This window comes from Ictidomys tridecemlineatus, chromosome 2 (assembly GCF_052094955.1).
Source record: "Ictidomys tridecemlineatus isolate mIctTri1 chromosome 2, mIctTri1.hap1, whole genome shotgun sequence".
Lineage (NCBI taxonomy): Eukaryota > Metazoa > Chordata > Mammalia > Rodentia > Sciuridae > Ictidomys > Ictidomys tridecemlineatus.
Genome location: NC_135478.1, coordinates 15035773 through 15055132, shown reverse-complemented (window position 1 = coordinate 15055132; position 19360 = coordinate 15035773). Strand labels below are relative to the sequence as shown.

General features: G+C 54.9%; 2 protein-coding genes across 4 annotated transcripts; one reads left to right on the top strand and one right to left on the bottom strand.

The window, feature by feature from the left end:
* The first annotated feature begins 1768 nt into the window (after nucleotides 1-1768).
* On the top strand, nucleotides 1769-10103 carry Homer3 (homer scaffold protein 3). Of its 3 annotated transcripts, none has more exons than XM_078037891.1 (10): nucleotides 1769-1959; nucleotides 3469-3550; nucleotides 3630-3786; nucleotides 4034-4165; nucleotides 6411-6518; nucleotides 7334-7455; nucleotides 7888-8044; nucleotides 8339-8449; nucleotides 8546-8632; nucleotides 9683-10103. In XM_078037891.1, the coding sequence occupies exons 2-10, from the start codon at nucleotides 3537-3539 to the stop codon at nucleotides 9872-9874; spliced, it is 1080 nt and encodes a 359-aa protein (XP_077894017.1). In that variant the 5' UTR covers nucleotides 1769-1959; nucleotides 3469-3536; the 3' UTR covers nucleotides 9875-10103. The 3 variants fall into 3 exon arrangements, with proteins under 3 accessions (XP_077894017.1, XP_077894018.1, XP_040146182.1); XM_078037892.1 differs by lacking the exon at nucleotides 1769-1959 and adding an exon at nucleotides 2718-3012; XM_040290248.2 differs by lacking the exon at nucleotides 1769-1959 and adding an exon at nucleotides 3050-3337.
* A 730-nt stretch (nucleotides 10104-10833) lies between these two features.
* Ddx49 (DEAD-box helicase 49) lies at nucleotides 10834-19182 on the bottom strand. Its single transcript, XM_005332970.5, has 13 exons — nucleotides 19024-19182; nucleotides 17450-17573; nucleotides 16544-16629; nucleotides 16337-16458; nucleotides 15793-15980; nucleotides 15556-15696; nucleotides 14475-14550; nucleotides 14117-14193; nucleotides 13843-13940; nucleotides 12760-12834; nucleotides 11575-11663; nucleotides 11416-11487; nucleotides 10834-11331 (listed from the first exon to the last, which is right to left on the bottom strand). Exons 1-13 carry the CDS (start codon nucleotides 19136-19138, stop codon nucleotides 11143-11145), a joined length of 1452 nt encoding a protein of 483 aa, XP_005333027.2. The 5' UTR covers nucleotides 19139-19182; the 3' UTR covers nucleotides 10834-11142.
* Between the last annotated feature and the right edge of the window lie 178 nt (nucleotides 19183-19360).

Sequence of the window (19360 nt, the reverse complement as noted above, 5' to 3'; positions counted from 1 at the left end):
CCAGCCTGGTCCCGCCCGGTATCATAAACAGGTGACAGACCTCGTGGCCTCAGAAAGGAAGGAAGACACAGGTCAAAATCCCTCCAAGCCCTGGGACTTCAGAGGCTTCCTGGAGAAGGCAGGAGCCGAGCTGGAAGGACAGAGGAGCAGATGGGCTTTCTGGGTGGAAGGATCTGCAAAGGCCCGGAGGGAGGAGAACTCAGATGGTGGCCTGGGAGCAAGTCTCCAAAGACAAATGACCTGGAATTCACCTACCAGTAATTGGAAGGTGGCGACCAGCTCAGGGACGTGACTCACGCTGGGAGGAAACAGAAATAAAAGACGAGGGGAGAGAGGACAAGCGCAGAGGTCTCTTAGATGAAAAGCGGCGACCTCTGAGGAAGTCTGGAAATTTAAGGGTGAGGCTCCGAGCTCTGGGGAACCGCAGACCTTGGTCCCAGAGGGCCAAAGAGACTCTGCCCTCCAACCCAAAAGCAAGGTGTGACTTTGGAGAAGTTTCCAGAGAAACAGCAGCAACAGGATTCACAAGTGGGGCCCACTGGGGGGCTCAGGGCTGAGGAGGCAGGTCTTGCTTAAGTTCTAGAAGGACCTGGCGAGTGTGGCAAGAGAGAGCTCCCTGTGACAAACACAGGCCTGAGGGGTCCCCAGGACCCGGGAGCCGGACACCCCCAGCACTTGGCTTCTGGGAACCTCTAACAGCATATAACCTTAATAATGATTCCACCGTTCTTTTCTTTCTGGGGCTGGACGACAGGATTTCTGTTACTCAGACTGCCCTCCAACCTGGCTTGGCCTCCCCAGTAGCTGGAACTAACCACATTTTATCACTTATTTATTGATTGATGGCTGAGGAGGGATTCCAGGACCTCGCTTCCTAGGCAAGGGCTCTACCACTGAGTTATACCCCCAGATTCTTTGATGGCATTTTTTGGGGGAAGGATATGGGGGATTGAACTCAGGGGCACTCGACCACTGAGCCACACCACCAGCCCTATTTTGCATTTTATTTAGAGACAGGGTCTCATTGAGTTGCCTAGCACCTCGCTTTTGCAGAGGCTGGCTTTGAACTCGCGATTTTCCTGCCTCAGCTTCCTGAGCGGCTGGGATTACAGCTGTGCGCCACCGCAACGGGCCATCGCTGACATTTTTTACTGGTGTCTTGAGGGAGAAAGAGGGAGACGGATATCCCCAATCAGGGCTGGGAGGGAGGATAGATAGAACAGTTTCTCTCCTGGTCCTACTTCCAGCCATCTCCCTGCCTAGGTCTCCAGTTTCCTGGCAACACCCATTGAGCTCTATTGTATGCAGATCATCTGAATGATTACTGCACCCCTCCATCCTCCCCAACTCCACTGGTGGGGGAAGGACCTGACCCCCATCACAGTTTGAAGGGGATGATACCGGGCACGAGGGCAGAGGCAGCAAAAACCAGGACTGACCCTTAGAAGCCTATAGGAGAGTGAGGTCACATCTCTGTCTGATCAACTCTGTCCACCTGCTTCCTGTGCCTCCTCCAGCCTGGGTCTCTGCCTCATCCCGGATGTCCGTCCCTCTGTCTCTGTGTCCTCCTCCTCCTCCCATCCCCTGGTCCTCCCCTCTTCGCTGCTTTTCCTCAGTCCCAGGGGTCCCCTTGCCCTCCACACCCCGGCCCTCCCTCTCCCTCCTCCCTCTCCTGCCCGCCGCCGAGGGCCGGCAGGGGGCGCAGCGGGGCGGCCTCCGCGGCCCCGGGAGGCGGGGCGGGCCGCGTCCGCGTCGGGACCGGCCGCGATGGGACCGGAGGCGGCGCGGGCGGCGGCGGCGGCGGCGCAGACAAAGGCGCGGGCGGTGCGGAGGGCGGCGCGGAGGGCGCGGGCCGGGGAACCAGGGAGTGAGCGGGGCGCCCGGCAGCGCCGAGTCAGCGCCGCCACGGGGGCCGCACCCGACGCGCGCCCGGACACTGGCGGGCGCCGACACAGCAGGGTGAGCCCGGCCGGCCATCCTGCGCCCGGAGCGCAGGGGCCGCCAAGCCCCAGGGCCGGGGAGAGGGTGCGGGGGACCCCGAAGTTCTGGGCTCGGGGCTGGGGGCGGCGCGAGGAGCTCTGAAGTTCCAGGGCTGGAGGAATCACGGGGTCCCGAAGTTCCGGAGTCGGAGTCGGGGAGGGGACAGAGCGAGCGGTTCCAAAATTTCTGGCCCCGGCATTGAAGAAATCCGCCAACGGGTCCCCGAAGTCCCGGACCTGGGCTGGGAGAGCGGCGCAGAGGGGGTCCTCGAAGTTCCAGACCAGGGACTGGAGGGTTGGCAGGGGCCCCTGGAGTTCTGGAGTCGAGATCAGTGCCAAGGTCTCCAAAGTTCCCGACCCGGGGTTGCCGGAGGTAGCGCGGGGTGAGGGAGGGAAGACCCCGAAGTTTCGGACCCGGGTTGGAGGAGGCAGAAGAGATGTCCCCAAAGTTCTGGAACTGGAGTCAGGGCAGCGTTGCATGGATCGGGGAAGTTCCAGGGTCTGGGCGGCGCGTTACGAAGTTGGGGCGCTTACGGGGTGCCCTCCTGACGCGGGTGGGACTGGATCCTGAATGAATATCAGGCCTCTGGACTGGGGCGCTTGGGATGAGTTCTCGCCCCCAGCCCGATTGGGGGTTCCTGGGCTCTGCGAGGTGTTGGACCCCCCTTGGGGAACCCCGCGGCCCGCGGCGTCCTAGGCGCATGACTAGTTGGTGAGTAACTTTTCCCAAACGCTGCGAGTCGAGTCGCGGCAGGAGCCGCCGGGCCGGAAGGGCCTGGGTTCCGGGGACCCCTTCAATCCTCAGCCCCTGTCAGGCTCAGGACCCGCCCCCAACCCAGGACTTAGCTGCCGCTCCTCCCCCACCTAGGGGCTCCGATTTCAGACCCTGTGACCGGGATAGCAGCTGCCCAGGACAGGATGGGGGGGCATTCCCCCCTCTGACCTCGGAGGCGCCGGGCTGGGGGCCGCCCCTCCCCCTCCTGGAGTCCTACTTCTCCAACCCCCTATTGGATCCCCTGCAGATCCCTGGGATGTAGGTTTGGGGACACCTGAGGACCAGGAAGTCTCCTCCCATCAGCATTGCTGGCTTCCTGGGACGGTGGCTATTGGAACCAACTGGGAGGCTGTGGAGCCCCCTTCTCCAGATCTTGAATGTGCTGGAAAGTACTGAGCAGGGTTATCCTTGGCCTTGCCACCCAGCCCAAGGGTAGAGAGGCTTCAATGGGGGAGCCCAGTAACCAAAATGATGAGAAGTTTATATTACATGTTAGGGGCCACCTGTCTTCTCCAGAGCTCCTCCTGCCCAGAATGTTGTGGGGCCTTCCCCAAATGGAGAATGATGGGGTTCTTTCTCTCTGGTACCTACTGATTGTCATGCCTTTTTGATTAAAGTTCTATAAATGGTACACCTGGTGGTGTCCTGAGATTGGACCTGTTTGGCCTTCTCAGCCTGACCTGAGAAGACACTCACAGGACCCTCTGTCCCCAGGGGCCAAGCCAGCCACTCCTGCCACCCCTCTGGCTGCTCCTTAGAGCCCACCCAGCCCAGCCTGACCAATGTCCACAGCCAGGTAAGCTCCCACCTACCTTGTCCAGCCCTGAGCTCCTTGGAGGTGCTTATCCCCCACTGAGTCCCCTCTCCCCATTTAGGGAGCAGCCAATCTTCAGTACACGGGCACACGTGTTCCAGATTGACCCGGCCACCAAGAGGAACTGGATCCCGGCCGGCAAGCATGCACTTACCGTCTCCTATTTCTACGATGCCACTCGCAATGTCTACCGCATCATCAGCATTGGGGGCGCTAAGGTCGGCAGGGTCTGGGTGGGGTATAGGCACTAGAGCCCCAGGAGATAGGCCTGGGTCTGGTCACTGCCTTGCTGGGTGCTCTGGGAAACAAGGAACCCTGGCCCTTTCTCAGCCATCTCTTCCTCCTGAAATGGCTCAGAGCAGAGACCTCTGAAGCCCTAAGACAAAATGGTGCTCATTCATCCAGGAATTCATGTGTGTGTCATTGTCATCAGGCCCTTCAACTTTGATCTCTGAATCCCCACAGGCCATCATCAACAGTACTGTTACCCCCAACATGACCTTTACCAAAACCTCCCAGAAGTTTGGGCAGTGGGCAGACAGTCGTGCCAACACAGTCTACGGCCTTGGCTTTGCCTCTGAGCAGCATCTGACTCAGGTAGGTGGCATGGGGGGAACAGAGGGGAGAGACGGGCCTGGGCCTATGTCTTCACCTGGTCTCACTAGGGGACAGTGCACAGGACCTGGCCTCTGTGTACTCAGTGGCAGATTGGGTACACAGAGCCAGGCACAGTGTTGCACACCTGTAATCCCAGCAGCTCAGGAGACTGAGACAGGAGGATTGCAAGTTCAAAGCCAGCCTCAGCAATTTAGCAAGGCCCTGTCTCAAAATAAAATATAAAAAGGGGCTGGAGATGTGGCTTAGTGGTTAAGCGCCTCCAGGTTCAATCCTGGAAACAACAACAAAAAGAATGGGCACATAGAATTAGACAGGCAGGTGGCGCATGCCAGTAATCCTAGATGCTGGGGAGGCTGAGGCAGCAGGATCACAAATTTGAGGCCAGCGTCAGCAACTTGGCGTGACCCTGTCTCAAAACTTAAAAATAAATAAATAAATAAATAAATAAAGAAGGCTGGGGATGTAGCTTAGTGGTGGGGCACCCTGGGTTCATTCCCTAGTTCTGGGGGGAAAAAAGATGAGCAAGAAGCCCCTTCTATTTCCCTGGTTTGAATCCTGGTTCTGCTGGCCACTTGCTTCAATTTTAGGTCATCGCCCTGGTGCCTGGACTAGGGGTCCTTCCCCCCTTTCCCAGCAGTACTCAGCTATTACCTCCCTTCTTCAGGATATTTTCTGTATCCATTGTTCTTTTTTTTTTTTTTCTTTTTATGATTAATGCTTCCTGTACCCTGAAGATTTTCTCTGTTTTATTCTAGAAGCATTATAATGTTCTTTTTTTTTTTTTTTAAAGGAGAGAGTGAGAGAGGAGAGAGAGAGAGAGAGAAATTTTAATATTTATTTCTTAGTTCTCGGCGGACACAACATCTTTGTTGGTATGTGGTGCTGGGGATCGAACCCGGGCCACACGCATGCCAGACGAGCACACTACCGCTTGAGCCACATCCCCAGCCCTATAATGTTCTTTTCAAGGTTAGGTTTTGAGTTAACTTCTGTGGGTGGTGCAAGGTAGGGCCAGAGGTTCATTTTATCCCCACATGAATATTAAGTTATTTTTAGGCATTTTGTTGTTGTTGTTGTTATTGTTTGTTTTGTTTACAGTGCTAGGGGATGGAATCCAGGGGGCTGCTTTTTGGTTGGTTGGTTGGTTGGTACCAGGATTGCTTAAGCACTGAAACACACCCCAAGCTCTTTTTATATTTTATTTAGAGACTGGGTCTTGCTAAGTTGCTTAGGGCTAAATTGCTGAGGCTGGCTTTGAACTTTCAATCCTCCTCCCTCAGCCTCCCCAGCCTCTGGGATTATAGGCATGTACCAACTTGCCCTGCTCAGGGGTTTGTTTTTGAAAAGATAATTTTCCCCCAGTGAATTACACTGAATACCTTTGCATGAGTCTAGTGGTGTGACTGTAAATAATTTTTTAAAAGTTTTTGTTTGGAGGTGTTGGGGATCGAACCCAGGGCCTTGCTCATGCTAAGTAGGTGCTCCACCACTGAGCCACACCCAGACTCTAAACATTTTTATTTATTTATTTATTTATTTATTTATTTATTGAGATGGGGGTCTGCCTGTGCTGCCCAGGCTGGCCTCAAACTCCTGGCCTCAAACTCTTGTCTCAGCCTCCCAGGAAGCTAGGAATACAGGGCATGCCACCACACCTGGTTAAAAAAAAAAAAAAAAAGGTTTAAACAAAGGGAACTTATTTTAAAATTAAAACAAAACAAACAAACGAAAAAACACTTTCTATCTTAACTGGAGAACAAGTTTAATTGCCAGAGCTAGGTGGTAAATGTAAACGCTTGGCTTAATGAAAACTGGAAGCAGGTAATTACTCTCTGACTGTCGATGCCTCCCTCTCAGAGGCTCCAAGTGCAAGACCTCCTCTCTCTGTTATAAAGGAATGTTAACAGGTGTTAAAGAAAAGTCAGCACCAGCCAGAGGCTCTCCTTGTTGAAATAAGCCTGACAGAGAGGAAAAGGGAATCCCTTTCTTAATGTCTCTCAGTGTACTTACTGCCACCTCCGGGAACATCCCTCCCACCAGGGTACCCATTCTGCTCAAGGGGACATCGTTTTCCAACCTGCCCCTTTCGGTTTGTGAGATAAGGGGGTATGCACAGTTCCTAAGGTCCCCCCAAGGTAACAATGCTGGCAGTGGGTGGGAGTGACCTGGTGGGAGGCTGGAGAGGGGCTGGAGAGTTTGTTCACCTCTGCTTTCCGCCCCCCAGTTTGCTGAGAAGTTCCAGGAAGTGAAGGAAGCAGCAAGGTTGGCCCGGGAGAAATCTCAGGATGGAGGGGAGCTCACCAGCCCTGCCCTGGGGCTTGCCTCCCACCAGGTGAGCATTCCCTGCCCCTCCTCTTGGCATCTCTGAATCAGCCATGCACTGTGGGTACCTAGGAGAAAATGCTCACAGATAACCCTAACAGTAGACCATGGAGGCAGGGCTTGGGCCATGGAGCACATCTTAGGAGGTTTAGCTTGGCTTGGGCTCAAAATCAGCTCAGATGACAGAATTAATTGAAGACTGGAAGTTAAAATAGCTAAGGGGGCTGAGCAGAACAGCGATCTGTCTCTGGGCACTACCCCCATTCATTTATTTTCGTTATAATTTATTGAGCAGCTGCCGTGTGCCAGACCCGGGGCTGGGTACAAGGGTTTGAGAAATGAGAAAGTTGCTGTCTCTGTCCTCAGGGCTGCAGGCCCAGGCAGTGAGATTGCTCCGAAGATGAAGATGCAAATTCCGCCTGGGGAGGGCATCCTGCGCTGTTCTTAACAGTGTGTTGAAATTCTGTCCCAGGGAAGAGCAGTGCTCGAGGGAACAGCTTGGAGCAATTAGATTCTGGGCAGCGTTTAGCTTTGCAGATTGTGTATCAGGTTTTCAGGGGTTGGTGAAAGCCCAGCCGGGCAAGGTGGGAGGCTGGGAAGTCCAGTCCAGGGGTCATAGGGAGCCATAGAGGGTGGGTGAGGACGGGAGGGTTGCGCCTAGATGCCAGTACTGGGAAGGACCTACTGGGGTCCGCAGGTCAATTCAGATTCTCTGACCCCAGTCATGACGGCAGGGACTTCGGCCCTGACATCAACTATGACTTTCTAAGCCGTTCTTGACTGAAGCCACCACTCACCGTCACCCCGCTTCATCCTCACCCGCAGGTGCCCCCCAGCCCCCTCGTCAGTGCCAATGGCCCAGGCGAAGAGAAACTGTTCCGCAGCCAGAGCGCGGACGCCCCGGGCCCCACCGAGCGGGAGCGGCTAAAGAAGATGCTGTCGGAGGGGTGAGGGGCGGGGCCTAGGGAGCGGGCGGGGCGAGGTGGGCGGGGCAGGGAGGAGGCGCTCGGGCTGTGGATCCGAGATCCGGGAGGGGGAGGAGGCTGACCCAGATCCTGCCCGATCCCCAGCCGGACCACGCCTCCCTAGGGCTGGCTCCATCCCCCTCTCATCCGTTCTGGAGTCCTTTCTCCCTCATTCACGCCTCCTTACCCCGTTCTGGCCACGCCCCAGTGGGATGCTTCAAGTCTCCCATTCAGACGAGGTCCTGGGGCTAATGTCACGTGTCCATTTTGACCCGGTCAGGAACAGAACTAAGCCTGCCCAGCGCCGCCCAATTCCCTAGCTCAGCGCTATTTAGGCCCCGCCCCACTCCAGCCTAGCCCCGCCCCCAGCCTGGGGCTTATCTATCCCTCGTGCTGACCCCGGTTTCTCCACAGCTCGGTGGGCGAGGTGCAGTGGGAGGCCGAGTTCTTTGCGCTGCAGGACAGCAACAATAAACTGGCAGGCGCCCTGCGGGAGGCAAACGCCGCCGCAGCGCAGTGGAGGCAGCAGCTGGAGGCCCAGCGTGCAGAGGCCGAGCGGCTGCGGCAGCGGGTGAGGGCACCCTTTCCTCCCAGAGACACTGTCTGGCTCTGGCAACTGCAGAGGGGTTCCCAGGATGGCCGAATGACTTCAGCAGATCATTCCGGACCTCAATTTCTTGCTCTGTAAAATGGGTCTTGAGACTGAAAGCCTCAGAGGGTCTGTCATGCTCTATAAAGTCCAAACTACCCGGAGGAGGGGTGGTACCACCTACCAAGAATGAGTAGGAGGCAGATTCTCCAGGGGCCTGGGGAGCAATGGGACAGCACACGCTGGGGTGTTGTGCTGAGCTTCCTGTGGGTGTAGGTGGCCGAGTTGGAGGCCCAGGCAACTGCAGAGACAGCTCCTGTCGTGGAGAAGGAGGTGCCCAGTCAGTCGCTGGAGCAGCTGGAAGCCCTGGTGCAAACAAAGGACCAGGTGAGCACCAAGTGTGGTCCCTGAGCCCTGCCTTCCATCAGCTTCCCCTGTGGATCCAGGACCTCCAAACAGACCCTGGGAACCCTTCTCCCCTAGGAGATCCAGACGCTGAAGAATCAGACTGGTGGTCCTCGAGAGACCCCGGATGCCACAGAGCGGGAGGAGACCCAACAGAAGGTGCAGGTGTGTGGGGTGACGGAGAATGGGTATCCAACCCCTGGATAGGACAGACTTGGGGTCTATGTCTCTGAGCCTTAATTTCTTCATTTGTAAGTGGATCAGGACCATATCCATCTAACGTCATGAAGAATTGGGAAGTCTAGACCCACAGAATTCCCGACACTTAGTAGGTGCTTTATAAACAACAGTAATTAGTAGTTTCATATCTGTCCTTCATTCAAAGCACTTTCTCAGTCCTTGCTAATTCCATTGCTTAACCCCATCAAATCTTCAAAATGTTCTGGCCTGAGGTCACAGAGACTGCATTTGAACCCAGGTCTGGCAGGCTTAGCTTTCACTGGAGTCTTTGAGAAATGTTCATGGGGTACTTCCTATGTGCCCAATACATGGAGATATTAAAGGGGCTGGTGCCTCCCAAAGATTCCTGGGGAGAAAAGTTAGGGAAGTGATCCCTATCATCTTCTGGGCACACAGCATGTGCAAAGGCCCTGAGGTGTGAAGAAATCCAGAGTGTTTAAAGAACTGCAAGGCTCAAAAAGGCTGAGTGGGAATGAGCAAGGAAAGGAGAGCCCCAGCACAACCCTAGGGATGTACATTTATTTCCAGTGTCGTGAGAGTCATAGGAGGGCTTTAAGTGGAAGAGAACCACAATTGGTTCTATGATGCTCAAGATGGCTGGGGACAGGGCTGGGGATGTGGCTCAAGCAGTATCATGCTTGCCTGGCATGCATGCGGCCCGGGTTCGATCCTCAGCACCACATACAAACAAAGATGTTGTGTCTGCCAATAACTAAAAAATAAATATGAAAAAATTCTCTCACTCTCTGTTTAAAAAAAAAATAATAAGGACAATAATCATCATCATTTAAGAAAAAAAAAAAAGATGGCTGGGGACAGGGAGTGCTGGGCAGAGCAGAGGTGCCGAGAGGCGGCTGTGAGACAACCAGGTCCCAGCCCAGCGCCCTCAGATGCTGGAGATGCTGGGTACCCAGTCAGGGCTGATGACCCTTGAGACTTGTTGGGGTCCCCAACTCTGCTACCCTGTCCCCACAGGACCTGGAGACACGCAACGCAGAGCTGGAGCACCAACTGCGGGCCACGGAGCGCAGCCTGGAAGAGGCCCGGGCTGAGCGGGAGCGGGCGCGGGCCGAAGTGGGCCGGGCTGCACAGCTGCTGGACGTCAGGCTGTTTGAGCTGAGCGAACTCAGAGAAGGCCTGGCCCGCCTGGCAGAGGCTGCGCCCTGAGCAGAGCTGGGTCTCAGGGGCTGGTTCTACCTAAAGGATCCCCACGTGGGGTGAGGCTGGGGCTCAGGCGGCACAGGCGGGCCTGTTTGCCCTGGCAGGGACCAGGGAGCCTGACTCGGCCTGGCCATGGCCACTCACAGCATGGGGCCTGTTTTTGAGCTTTTCATTGTGTAGAATTTCTAGAACCCACGGGCATGTGCTGGTGCCCAGATTACATTTCTAAGTGTGACTGCGTGTGTGTGGTGTGTAGGCACCAGACCCGTCGCCCCCCCCCCCTTTACCTTTCTCCTCCAGGATGGATCCTGGCTGCCCTGCATCCCTGTGGTGATCCCAAAGCCCTTTTGCCGGTGAGAGGCATGTCTAGGTCACATATCCTGGAGCCTGCTCTGCCTGGCGCCTCTGCCTCAGTCCCCTTGGGCTTAGCCATGTTGTTTGGCCAACCAGTGTCTGTATAGGGGATTGAACCCAGTGGGGCTTTACTACCGAGCTACATCCCCAGTCCTTTTTAAAGTTTTTTACTTTACGACTGGGTCTTACTAAGATGCTGAGGCTAGCCTCAAGCTTGCAATCCTCCTGCCTCAGTCTCTTGAGTTGCTGAGATTATAGGTGTGCACCAACTTTGGCCTTAGGTGGCCCCTGGTTAAATCTCCCTCACTCTGGCCACAACCTCCAGATGTGGGCAGCCAGGGAGAATCCTAGAATACTGCTTAGGCACAAGGTGATCACACCAAAATCTCCTGGCTAGATTTGAAATGGTGCAGTTGCTAAGCCCATGTGCTCAGTTAGGAAACTGAGGACCAGAGAAGGGGCTTCACAGACCCAAGGTCAAGTGTCTGGAATGGCTGGGCCTGCTGGAGGGGTTGAAGAACTGGGTTAGGTGCAACAAGTTTTGGGGGACTTGAGAGAGGCAGGCAGAAGCATCCCACCTGTCCTGCCCTCATTTCTAAGTCAGGCTGAGAAAAGCTGAAAGACCCATTTATTGAGTGCCACCTATCCACGGAATGCTGTGCCCGGGGGCACCTGTGCCACGGTGTGGAATTTGTGGAGCAGGGTTCCGCCTCAGTCAGTGCTCCTTCCTCCTCTGCAGCCTGACTCCTGGCCAGGGCCCTAGGAAAGGGCCAGCTGGGGATTCCGGACAAAGGAGTGGGGACTGCATGATGTAGGTGTCCATGGCTTCCACTGAGGGGCACAGGAAAGGCTTGAGGGGAGTCCCTCAGACCCTCAGTCAATAAGCAGTCCCAGACTGGGCAGGAGGGGCCATGGTGAACTCAGGCCGGGCCCTGGGTCGGTGCTGGGGCTGTGTGGGACCCAGGCTGGGCCCGGGGTGGACGTCCCCTGCGGCCAGCCCTGCTGGCCTTCTGTCGCTGGAGTGTGTGTTCCACCTTCTCCTTGAAGCGCCGGTTCTTCTGCTTGATCTTGGCCAGCTCTGCCTTGCGCTTCGCCTCCAGGTCGGGGTCCTGGCATGGGGAGGACCAGCGAGTGGCTGAGCTGGATGCCCCCACCTGGGGACCCTCGTCACCCCCTGCCAGCCTGGCACTCACCTTCCCCTCCAGGATCAGTTGCTTCCGCTTGTTGATCTCCTTCTTTTCGTCAAAGTGGGCCGCCTCCAGTTTCTAGTGGGGGAGGAAGAGATGGTCACAGCTTCGGTCTTGAAGGGGACAGCCAGGCCCGAAGTGCAGGCAGCCCCACCCGACACTCACGATCTCACACTCCCTCCGCACGACGTTGACCTGTGTGAGGATCTGCAGCACCTTGGCCTCCTCCACCGACAGTTCCTCCAGCTGCTTGTCTGTGGGGACAGCGGACAGGGAGGTAGTGAGTTCCCTGGGAGAAGGGGCACACAAGCTACCCAGGGTTGGGTCAGGTGTAGAGGTACAGACACAGCAGATACTGGTGTCAGCAACACTATGACCTGGAATACAGTGGCCCTCTGTATGCCACATTCTGCATCTGCAGATTCAACCAGTTGTGGGTGGAAAATATTCAGAGAAAAGAAAACTGCACAGACAGCTTCTTTCTGTGGTGCTGGTGATGAAGCCCAGGGCCATTCACATGCTCAGCAAGTGCTCCACCACTGGGCTACACCCCCAGCCCAGACTATTCCTTTAGTCCCTAAATAATACAGGACAACAACCACTTCCACAGCAACCGCATTGCACTAAGTACTCCAGGTCATCTAGTGACAACATGAAGTCTGCGGGAGTAAAGGTGGTGACCCCTAGGGCAGACTAGGACAACTGAATTGCATGTACCAGGTGGGGAGGGTCTAGCAAACAATGCACCACTTTCTAGACGGGACTGGAGCATCTGTGCATTCTGGTATCCATGGGGGTCCAGGAACTAAACCTTTCCCACAGAAACCGAGGGACAATTGGATTCATTTCTTGGACACAATGTCCTTTCAAGTCAAAGATGGGTGTGACAGTAGACATCTATAGGATCGCTGAGATCTAGTAGTTCATGGCTGGTCTGGGCAACCCGGTGAGATCCCATCTCATTACAAATTAAAAAAAAAAAAAAAAAAAGTGAAGGCTTCTGACTTTGAGGTCGGTGTGCACAGCACCTGGAGATGCTGCAGCCAGTGGTTCTGCTCAGGCCACGATAAACCACAGCGAGGGGCTCAGCAGGCCCAGGCCTGCCACAGTGGGTGGTCTCTGGTCTCAGGGACCATCTCCACACTCCAGTCTGAGAAACTAAAGTCCACTCCCACTAGACATGGTGTCAGCAGACGACAGTCCTGTGGGGAGCTTCTTTTGACAATGGCAAAAGCAACATGTGGGATGCTCACAGGAGGACGCACAGGTGACCTGCTCTGGAAGCAGCCTGCAGGGGTAGATGGGGCAGACAGTGCCACCCAAAGGTGCCCGAGTCCCTGCCCCACTCACTGATTTGTTCCTCAATGGCGTGTACCAGGTGGATGTCATATTGTGTCACTAGCGTGATGGCCTGTCCCTGCCGCCCTGTAGGGACATACCTCAGTTATAGGACGTGGAACCAACAAAGGCAGATCCTGACAGCCAGACACCTCTGGGCTCCCCTTGCAAGGTGCAGAATAAGGGCTCCGTGGGGAAAGGACCAGCTCAGAGCACGGGGGCTCGCCCTGTGCTGGGCCTGTGTAGAGGGTGGGACTGTCCTAGGGGAGCCACCAGACATGGAGAGGTGGTTCTCCTGCCAGCCTGGCCTGACATGAGGGCAGGTGACATGGCTGCCAGGGAGCTCAGGCCGTATGTCAGATATTAGCCCTGATGAGCCTCAGCCTGGATCTCTACACTCCAGTTTCTGCTTCCGGTATCTAGGATGGTGACTAGAGCTGAACTGGTGGCTGGTAAAGTCCATCACTCTCGCAACAGCCTGAAACAGGCACCACCGTTCTCGTTACCCACCACAGTGGGACCCAAGCAGTGGATGCAACCTGCTCCAAGCCACAGGTCACCCCAGGAATCCTACCCCCCAGCCCCAGGAGCAAGAATCTCATGAACACGGTGCCCCTCCAGGACAGTGCTGGGAGGCAGACACTGGGTGTCTCCTTGGCCCTTCAGCCAGGGCCACTCAGGAGGGCTGACCCTAGAGACCAGCTCTTGAGGGCAGCGTCCTACCTGCCAGGGCTCTCCATCTACTTGCTGCTGGGTCCCAAACGGTAGCCCTGATATGAAAGGGCCCTTGAGTGAGGCCACACAAGTGGCAGGGACTAAGGCAGTATGTGCCTTTGCTGTTGCCTTTTTTTTTTTGTGGTGCTGGGTTAGAATCCAGACCTCACGTCTGCAAGGCAAGAGCTCTACCACCCAGACACGCCCCAGAACCTGCCTTTGGTTTTGGAGATGGCTCTAACCTACTGCCTCTGACCTGTGGGCTCTAGCTCACCTATATCCCACTAGCATACGATTTTGGCTCCTTGGCATGTGGGGAGGCTAGGGGGACGGTGTCTATAGGTTGCCCACCTTGTCTGCTAACCCTGCCCACCTGCTCACCTGCACGGGCTGTCCGTCCGACTCGGTGGATGTAGATCTTGGGAAGTCCAGGGGTGTTGTGGTTGATGACCACCTGCACTGTGGGGATGTCCAGGCCCCTGTAGGCACAGGCCAGTCACACCCACTGTCCCAAGTGGGGAAACTGAGGCTTAAACCCCTGCCAGGGTTACTCATGACCAAGACTAGGCTCCTTGACCCTCCTTGGGGCCTTGGCTGCCACTGGAGGGGAAATACCCTGGGCAGGGGTTGAAGCATGGACCTGGGTGTTGCTCACCGAGAGGCCACATCTGTGGCAATCAGGATCCGGTATATACTGGATTTGAACTTCGCCAGAGCAGCAAAACGTTCTTTCTGCACGGTGTTGGGAAGAAATTTGTGAGTGGGTTGGGGAGGGCTTGTATGTGAGGACCAGGGACAGGGTAGAAACAGGTCAGCTCCTACCCTCAGGGGGCTCACAGCCAGTAAGGGTAGTGACCCCTAGGGCAGACTAGGACAACTGAACAATGGGAGAGAGACATGAGGCCAGGGAAAGAAAGCAGCAGGAAGTGGGTTCTGGGCAGAGCATGGGCAAAGGCTGGAGGCTGGGAGGTGTCCTGGGCTGGGCGGGGAGGTGCAGCCATCAAGTCCCGCACCTGTTTCATCATGGAGTGCAGAGCCACTGTGGGGAAGCTGAACTTACGCAGCATCATACACAGGATTTGGCAGGTCCTGGTGGAAAAAATGTGACTGTCAGCTCTTCCTGCTCTGGGTCCTGGGACAGTGATCCCGCCCCAACCCACTCAGAGACACCAAGCAAGGTAACCCTGTGCCACTCAGAAATGAGAAAAAATACAGGGGCCTAGAGGTCCCGCCCGCCTGCCAGACTCTCTGCTGACCCTTCCCTGGGCCTGAAGTGATAACTGGCCTGGAGAGTTAGAGGTGCGGCTCACGGCAGAGTGCTGGCCAGCGTTTTCCCCGGGTTCCATCCCTAGGACTACACACACGCGCACACACACTGTGCCCTGGGACTGCCGCTCATTTCTGAACAAGCAGACTCCTTTCGGTTAAGACCACAAGGGCTGGGAAACTAGAAACTGAGCCACTGTCACAGGAGGGCATAGACTCCCCAAGGGGACTGATAGAGGGTAACAGCTAAAAGATGGATGGAAAGAAACAACTGGTGTCTGGGCTGGTGTAGCTCGGAGGTGGTGCCCATGCTTATCCACGGGAGCCTGAGCTCAGTCTCCAGCGCTTGCCAACCTCACAGAAAGTGATCCCATCCCGTGAGCTGCTGGGTACTGCTGTGCCTGACAGTCACTCTGTATCCAAACTTTTCTCCTGGGAACCAGTTCATCTGGACTGTTCTGAGTCCTGTTCTTCTAGCCCATGCTGGAATAGCCCACAGCCTCTTGATCATGCCCCAAATAGCTCAAAGGAGGAGCCAGTGTGAAGTGCCCATAGGAGCCTTGGTTAATAGTCACAGCTTCCCATCAGAGGGTCTGGAGGCCCAGGTAAGCCTGGTGACACGCTCGGCCATAACAACTAGGCTGCTGAGATAGCTCTGCAGGGTTTCCTGAGCCTTCCGTACAAGATGGGGCTGAGCCCCTCACCCAAAAAACTTCCGATCTGAGCTAAGGCGGGGAGAGACCAGCCTGGCTGTTTGCCCCAAGGCTGTGACTCTGGGCCACCTCTAAAGGGCTGTGGCAGGGAGGCAGGCCCCGCCCCCACACTCACTTGCACGTGTTGGTGAAAATGATGATGGACCAGTCCTCGTGCTCGTCCTGGAAGGTCTGGATCAGGTGCACCAGGTATGCATCCTTGACCTTCTCAGGCACCAGCAGGTAGCGTTGGTCTAGCTGCTCCACAGTGCGCACCCTGGGGATGGAAGCCACCAGTTTCCCCTTCTGTCCAATGGGGCTACTGCCCGCCCTGCCTCCAACCTTGCCTGCCCAACAGTGGTCAGGGACTCACGGGGCCTGTGCCTCCCAGAAGAAGGGCTGGTTGGTGGCCAGGCCTTGCAATTCCTTGAGCGTGTCTGTCAGTGTGGCGCTGAAGAGCAGAGTCTGCCTGCGGGCGGGTACGGCTGCCAGGATGGTTTCCAGGTCCACTGTGAAGTCGGTGCAGCCCTGCTCCAACAGCCGGTCTGCCTCGTCCATCACCTGCAGTGTCCGTGGGGCAGGAGGTGGAAATGGGGTCCGGGTGCTAGCTGTGGCCCCAGGCCTGTCCTGTCCTGTCCTTCCCCAGCCTGCCTCTTCCCAAGGTGTGGACATGAGCTCTGAGGCGCTCTCCTCTAGGTCTCAGCACGAGGGCACCTCCTCAGTCAGACCTTGCCCTCCTTATCCTCACTAGTACTGGCTTCTCTCTTTTTGGTCCCTGAGTGGGCCTTGTCACTATTTCTAGCACTTTACTAAACGATCCATGTGGTCCCTGTTTTCCAGATAGATGGAACAGTGCTCCTGGCTCCATCCCATGCCCAGAGGACCCAAAGTCAGTGAGCATAGCTGGGGCGGCTCACCAAGAAGCGAATTTTCTTTATGTGGAAGGTGTTAGAGCTGCGGAGGTGGTCAGCCAGGCGTCCTGGAGTGGCAATGACCACATGTGGTTTCCGAGAGAGTTCCAGTGCCTGGGTCACCATGTCTGGGGGTGGAGGGCGACAGGTGAGGCTGGGTGGAAGATCTGTAGCTGTGGGGCTCCCATGCCCAGAACCCACCAGCCCCAGTACCCATGCCACCGACGATGATGCAGTCTTTCAGACCCAGGGGCTTCCCCAGCACCCGGAACTGCTCCGCAATCTGGTAGGCCAGCTCCCTGTGGGCAGGAAGGGGCCAGACTGGGTCAGGTAGCAGTTCTGTGCCTCTCATTCCCAACACCGTCCCCAGAGTTCCTCCCTGAGCCCCTGGCTTCCTGTCTCTCCCTCTACTGTTTATACGCAAAGGCTCTGAGGCTGAGTACTAGAGCCTGTTGTGGGCTCATCCCAGAACATCCCATGATGATCCCCCTGCTAGTCAAACCTAAAATGGCCTTGGCATCTCCCCCTCCGCAAAACTTATACCTTCTCCTGTGTCCTTTTCTCAGTAATGTTGGTCAATACTACTCAGTCGCCCAGTCAGAGACCCAACCAGCAGCCTACTCTCCTCTGGGCCAGTCAGTCTCCAGGGCCTGTGTCTGCCAGCCCTTGCTCTGCTCAAGCCTTTTCCTGAGCAGAAAATGCTACTTCCTGGCCTCCTTCCTTGCTCAATCCTGTTTACATACCCTGAGAATCAATTCTAACCCCCTGCTTAACATTTAAGGCTTTCTCAAGCTGGTTCTAACACGCCCAGCTCCTAGATCCCTTTGTGTTCCCTGTTTCTCTCATACTTCTGCATGCAGGGCCCTCTGCCTAGAATGCTTTTCTATTCATTTGGCTGTATTGACTGCGGGCAGCTCCCATTTGGCCAGTACTTGCCCTGGTCAAGCTCTATGCTGAGAACTTTTCATAAACACCTGTTCATAAAACCTGTTCTGTTGAATTCTGTAGCACTCATAATTTTTGTCCCATGGGCAAAGTGCAGCTCAGAGAAGTAAAGGCATTTGTCCAAGAGAACACAGGTGGTTAACTCACATGCAAGGGGCTTGTTGGGAGGCTCACCTGGTGGGTGTTAGGACAAGGCAGAAGATGCCATAAGGATCCTCAGACAGCTTCTGCAAGATGGGCAAGACAAATGCTGCTGTCTTGCCACTTCCTGTCTTGGCACAGCCTAAGCAGTCCCGACCTGCACAGAGGGCAAAACAATATAAACACACTCCAGGTGAACACAGCTAGTCCCTTGGGCACATCCGGCATAGTCCAGAAGGGCTAATGTATGTTTGTTCATTTATTTAACAGGACTAGGGATGGAACCCAGGACCTTGTGCATGCCAATCAAGTGCTCTACCACTGAGTCCCCCCAACAATGGCTAACACTTAATGATCAGTCACTCTGCACCCACTATGCCTTTTCCACCAGGCAACTGACAAATCTTAGCGAAGAGAGACTGCTATTGTCACTATCTAATAGAAGAGGAAACTGAATCTCAGAGCCTTACCCAGGACATACAACTGGTAAGTAGCAGGCTCAACCGGAACCTATATCCCACTGGCCCAAGATGGTGAAGATGTTGCTGATCACCACCTAACTGACTCTTTTCTGAATTATCTGAGGTTGAGAAGCCCAGAATTCTCCTCCTTGAACTGCATCCTATATTCCCCATTGATTCATTAATATTTGTTTACTTAATCTCTCAATTCGTCACATCTTAGGTTTCCTGTGACCTCTCCTTTTTTAAAACAAGTTCTTTTTAAAAAATATTTTTGATTGTAGATGAATACAATACTTTATTTTTTATGTGGTGCTTAGGATTTAACACAGTGCCTCACATGTGCTAGGCAAGTGCTATACCACTGAGCTACAATCCCAGCCCCCTCCCTTTTTGAGATGGGGGTCTATGGTCCCCTGGTCGGCACTGAATTTGCAATCCTCTTGATTTGGACTCTACAGTTATTGGGACTGGGTTTATAGACATATGACATTGTGAACAGCAGCCTATGAACATCACTTTAATGGAAAAACTAAGTTGGCGGTAGCGCACACCTGTAATCCCAGAGGCTCAGAAGGCTGAGGCAGGAGAATCACGAGTTCAAAGCCAGCCTCAGCAACTTAGCAAGGCCCTAAGAAACTCAGAGAGAACCTGTCTCAAAAAAAAAAAAAAAAACTGGGTTACAGGGCTGGGGTTGTAAAAGAGCGCCCGCCTAGCATGTGCAATGCGCTGGGTTCCATTCTCAGCACCACATAAAAATAAATAAATAAAATGAAGGTACTGTATCCAACTACAACTAAAGGAAAAAAAAAAAGTTTGAGTCAGAAGACCGAGAAGAGTAGTCACAGGACCAGGGAGTTTCACTTGCAAAGTGAAAATAATGCCACCTCTGCCACCTTTTCATAGTATTACAATCAGTTGTTCATCAACCTTTCCCGTGCTAGGTTAAGAAAGTTTCAGAAGCGATATCACTTGTGTGCGTCCACAGCGAGTCAGTGGAGCACGCTAAACGTCAACACTGCCCAGCAAGCGTCTGGAATCCAGGCTCATCCTAACACCTCGCTTCGTGCGACCTGCCTGGGCAAAGAAGACAAAGGTGGAGAAAAGAGAGGAGACGACTTCGAGGGAAGCTACCGGGCCACTTACCCTCCAGAATGGCGGGAATACAACCGAGCTGCACGGGAGTGGGCTGCTTCAAACCTAGCTGCCGACATTGTTCCACGAGCCACGATGACAACCCAAGCGCCTCGAAGCCGGCCATCCTAGTTGCCAGCCTTAGGGCCCGTGTGATCCGCACTTCCGGCGGGCGTATATGACGTCAAGAATATCCCTTCCCATTATTGGTTCTGCTTCCTGCATGGTTCCACCCTCCTATTAACTAGGCCAATCCCAGCCTCGACCGCATCTTAATCACGTTTCCCGGAATCCCAGACTCTCTCAGGATCAAACGAAACTACAACTCCCGAGATGCCTGGCGAGAAGC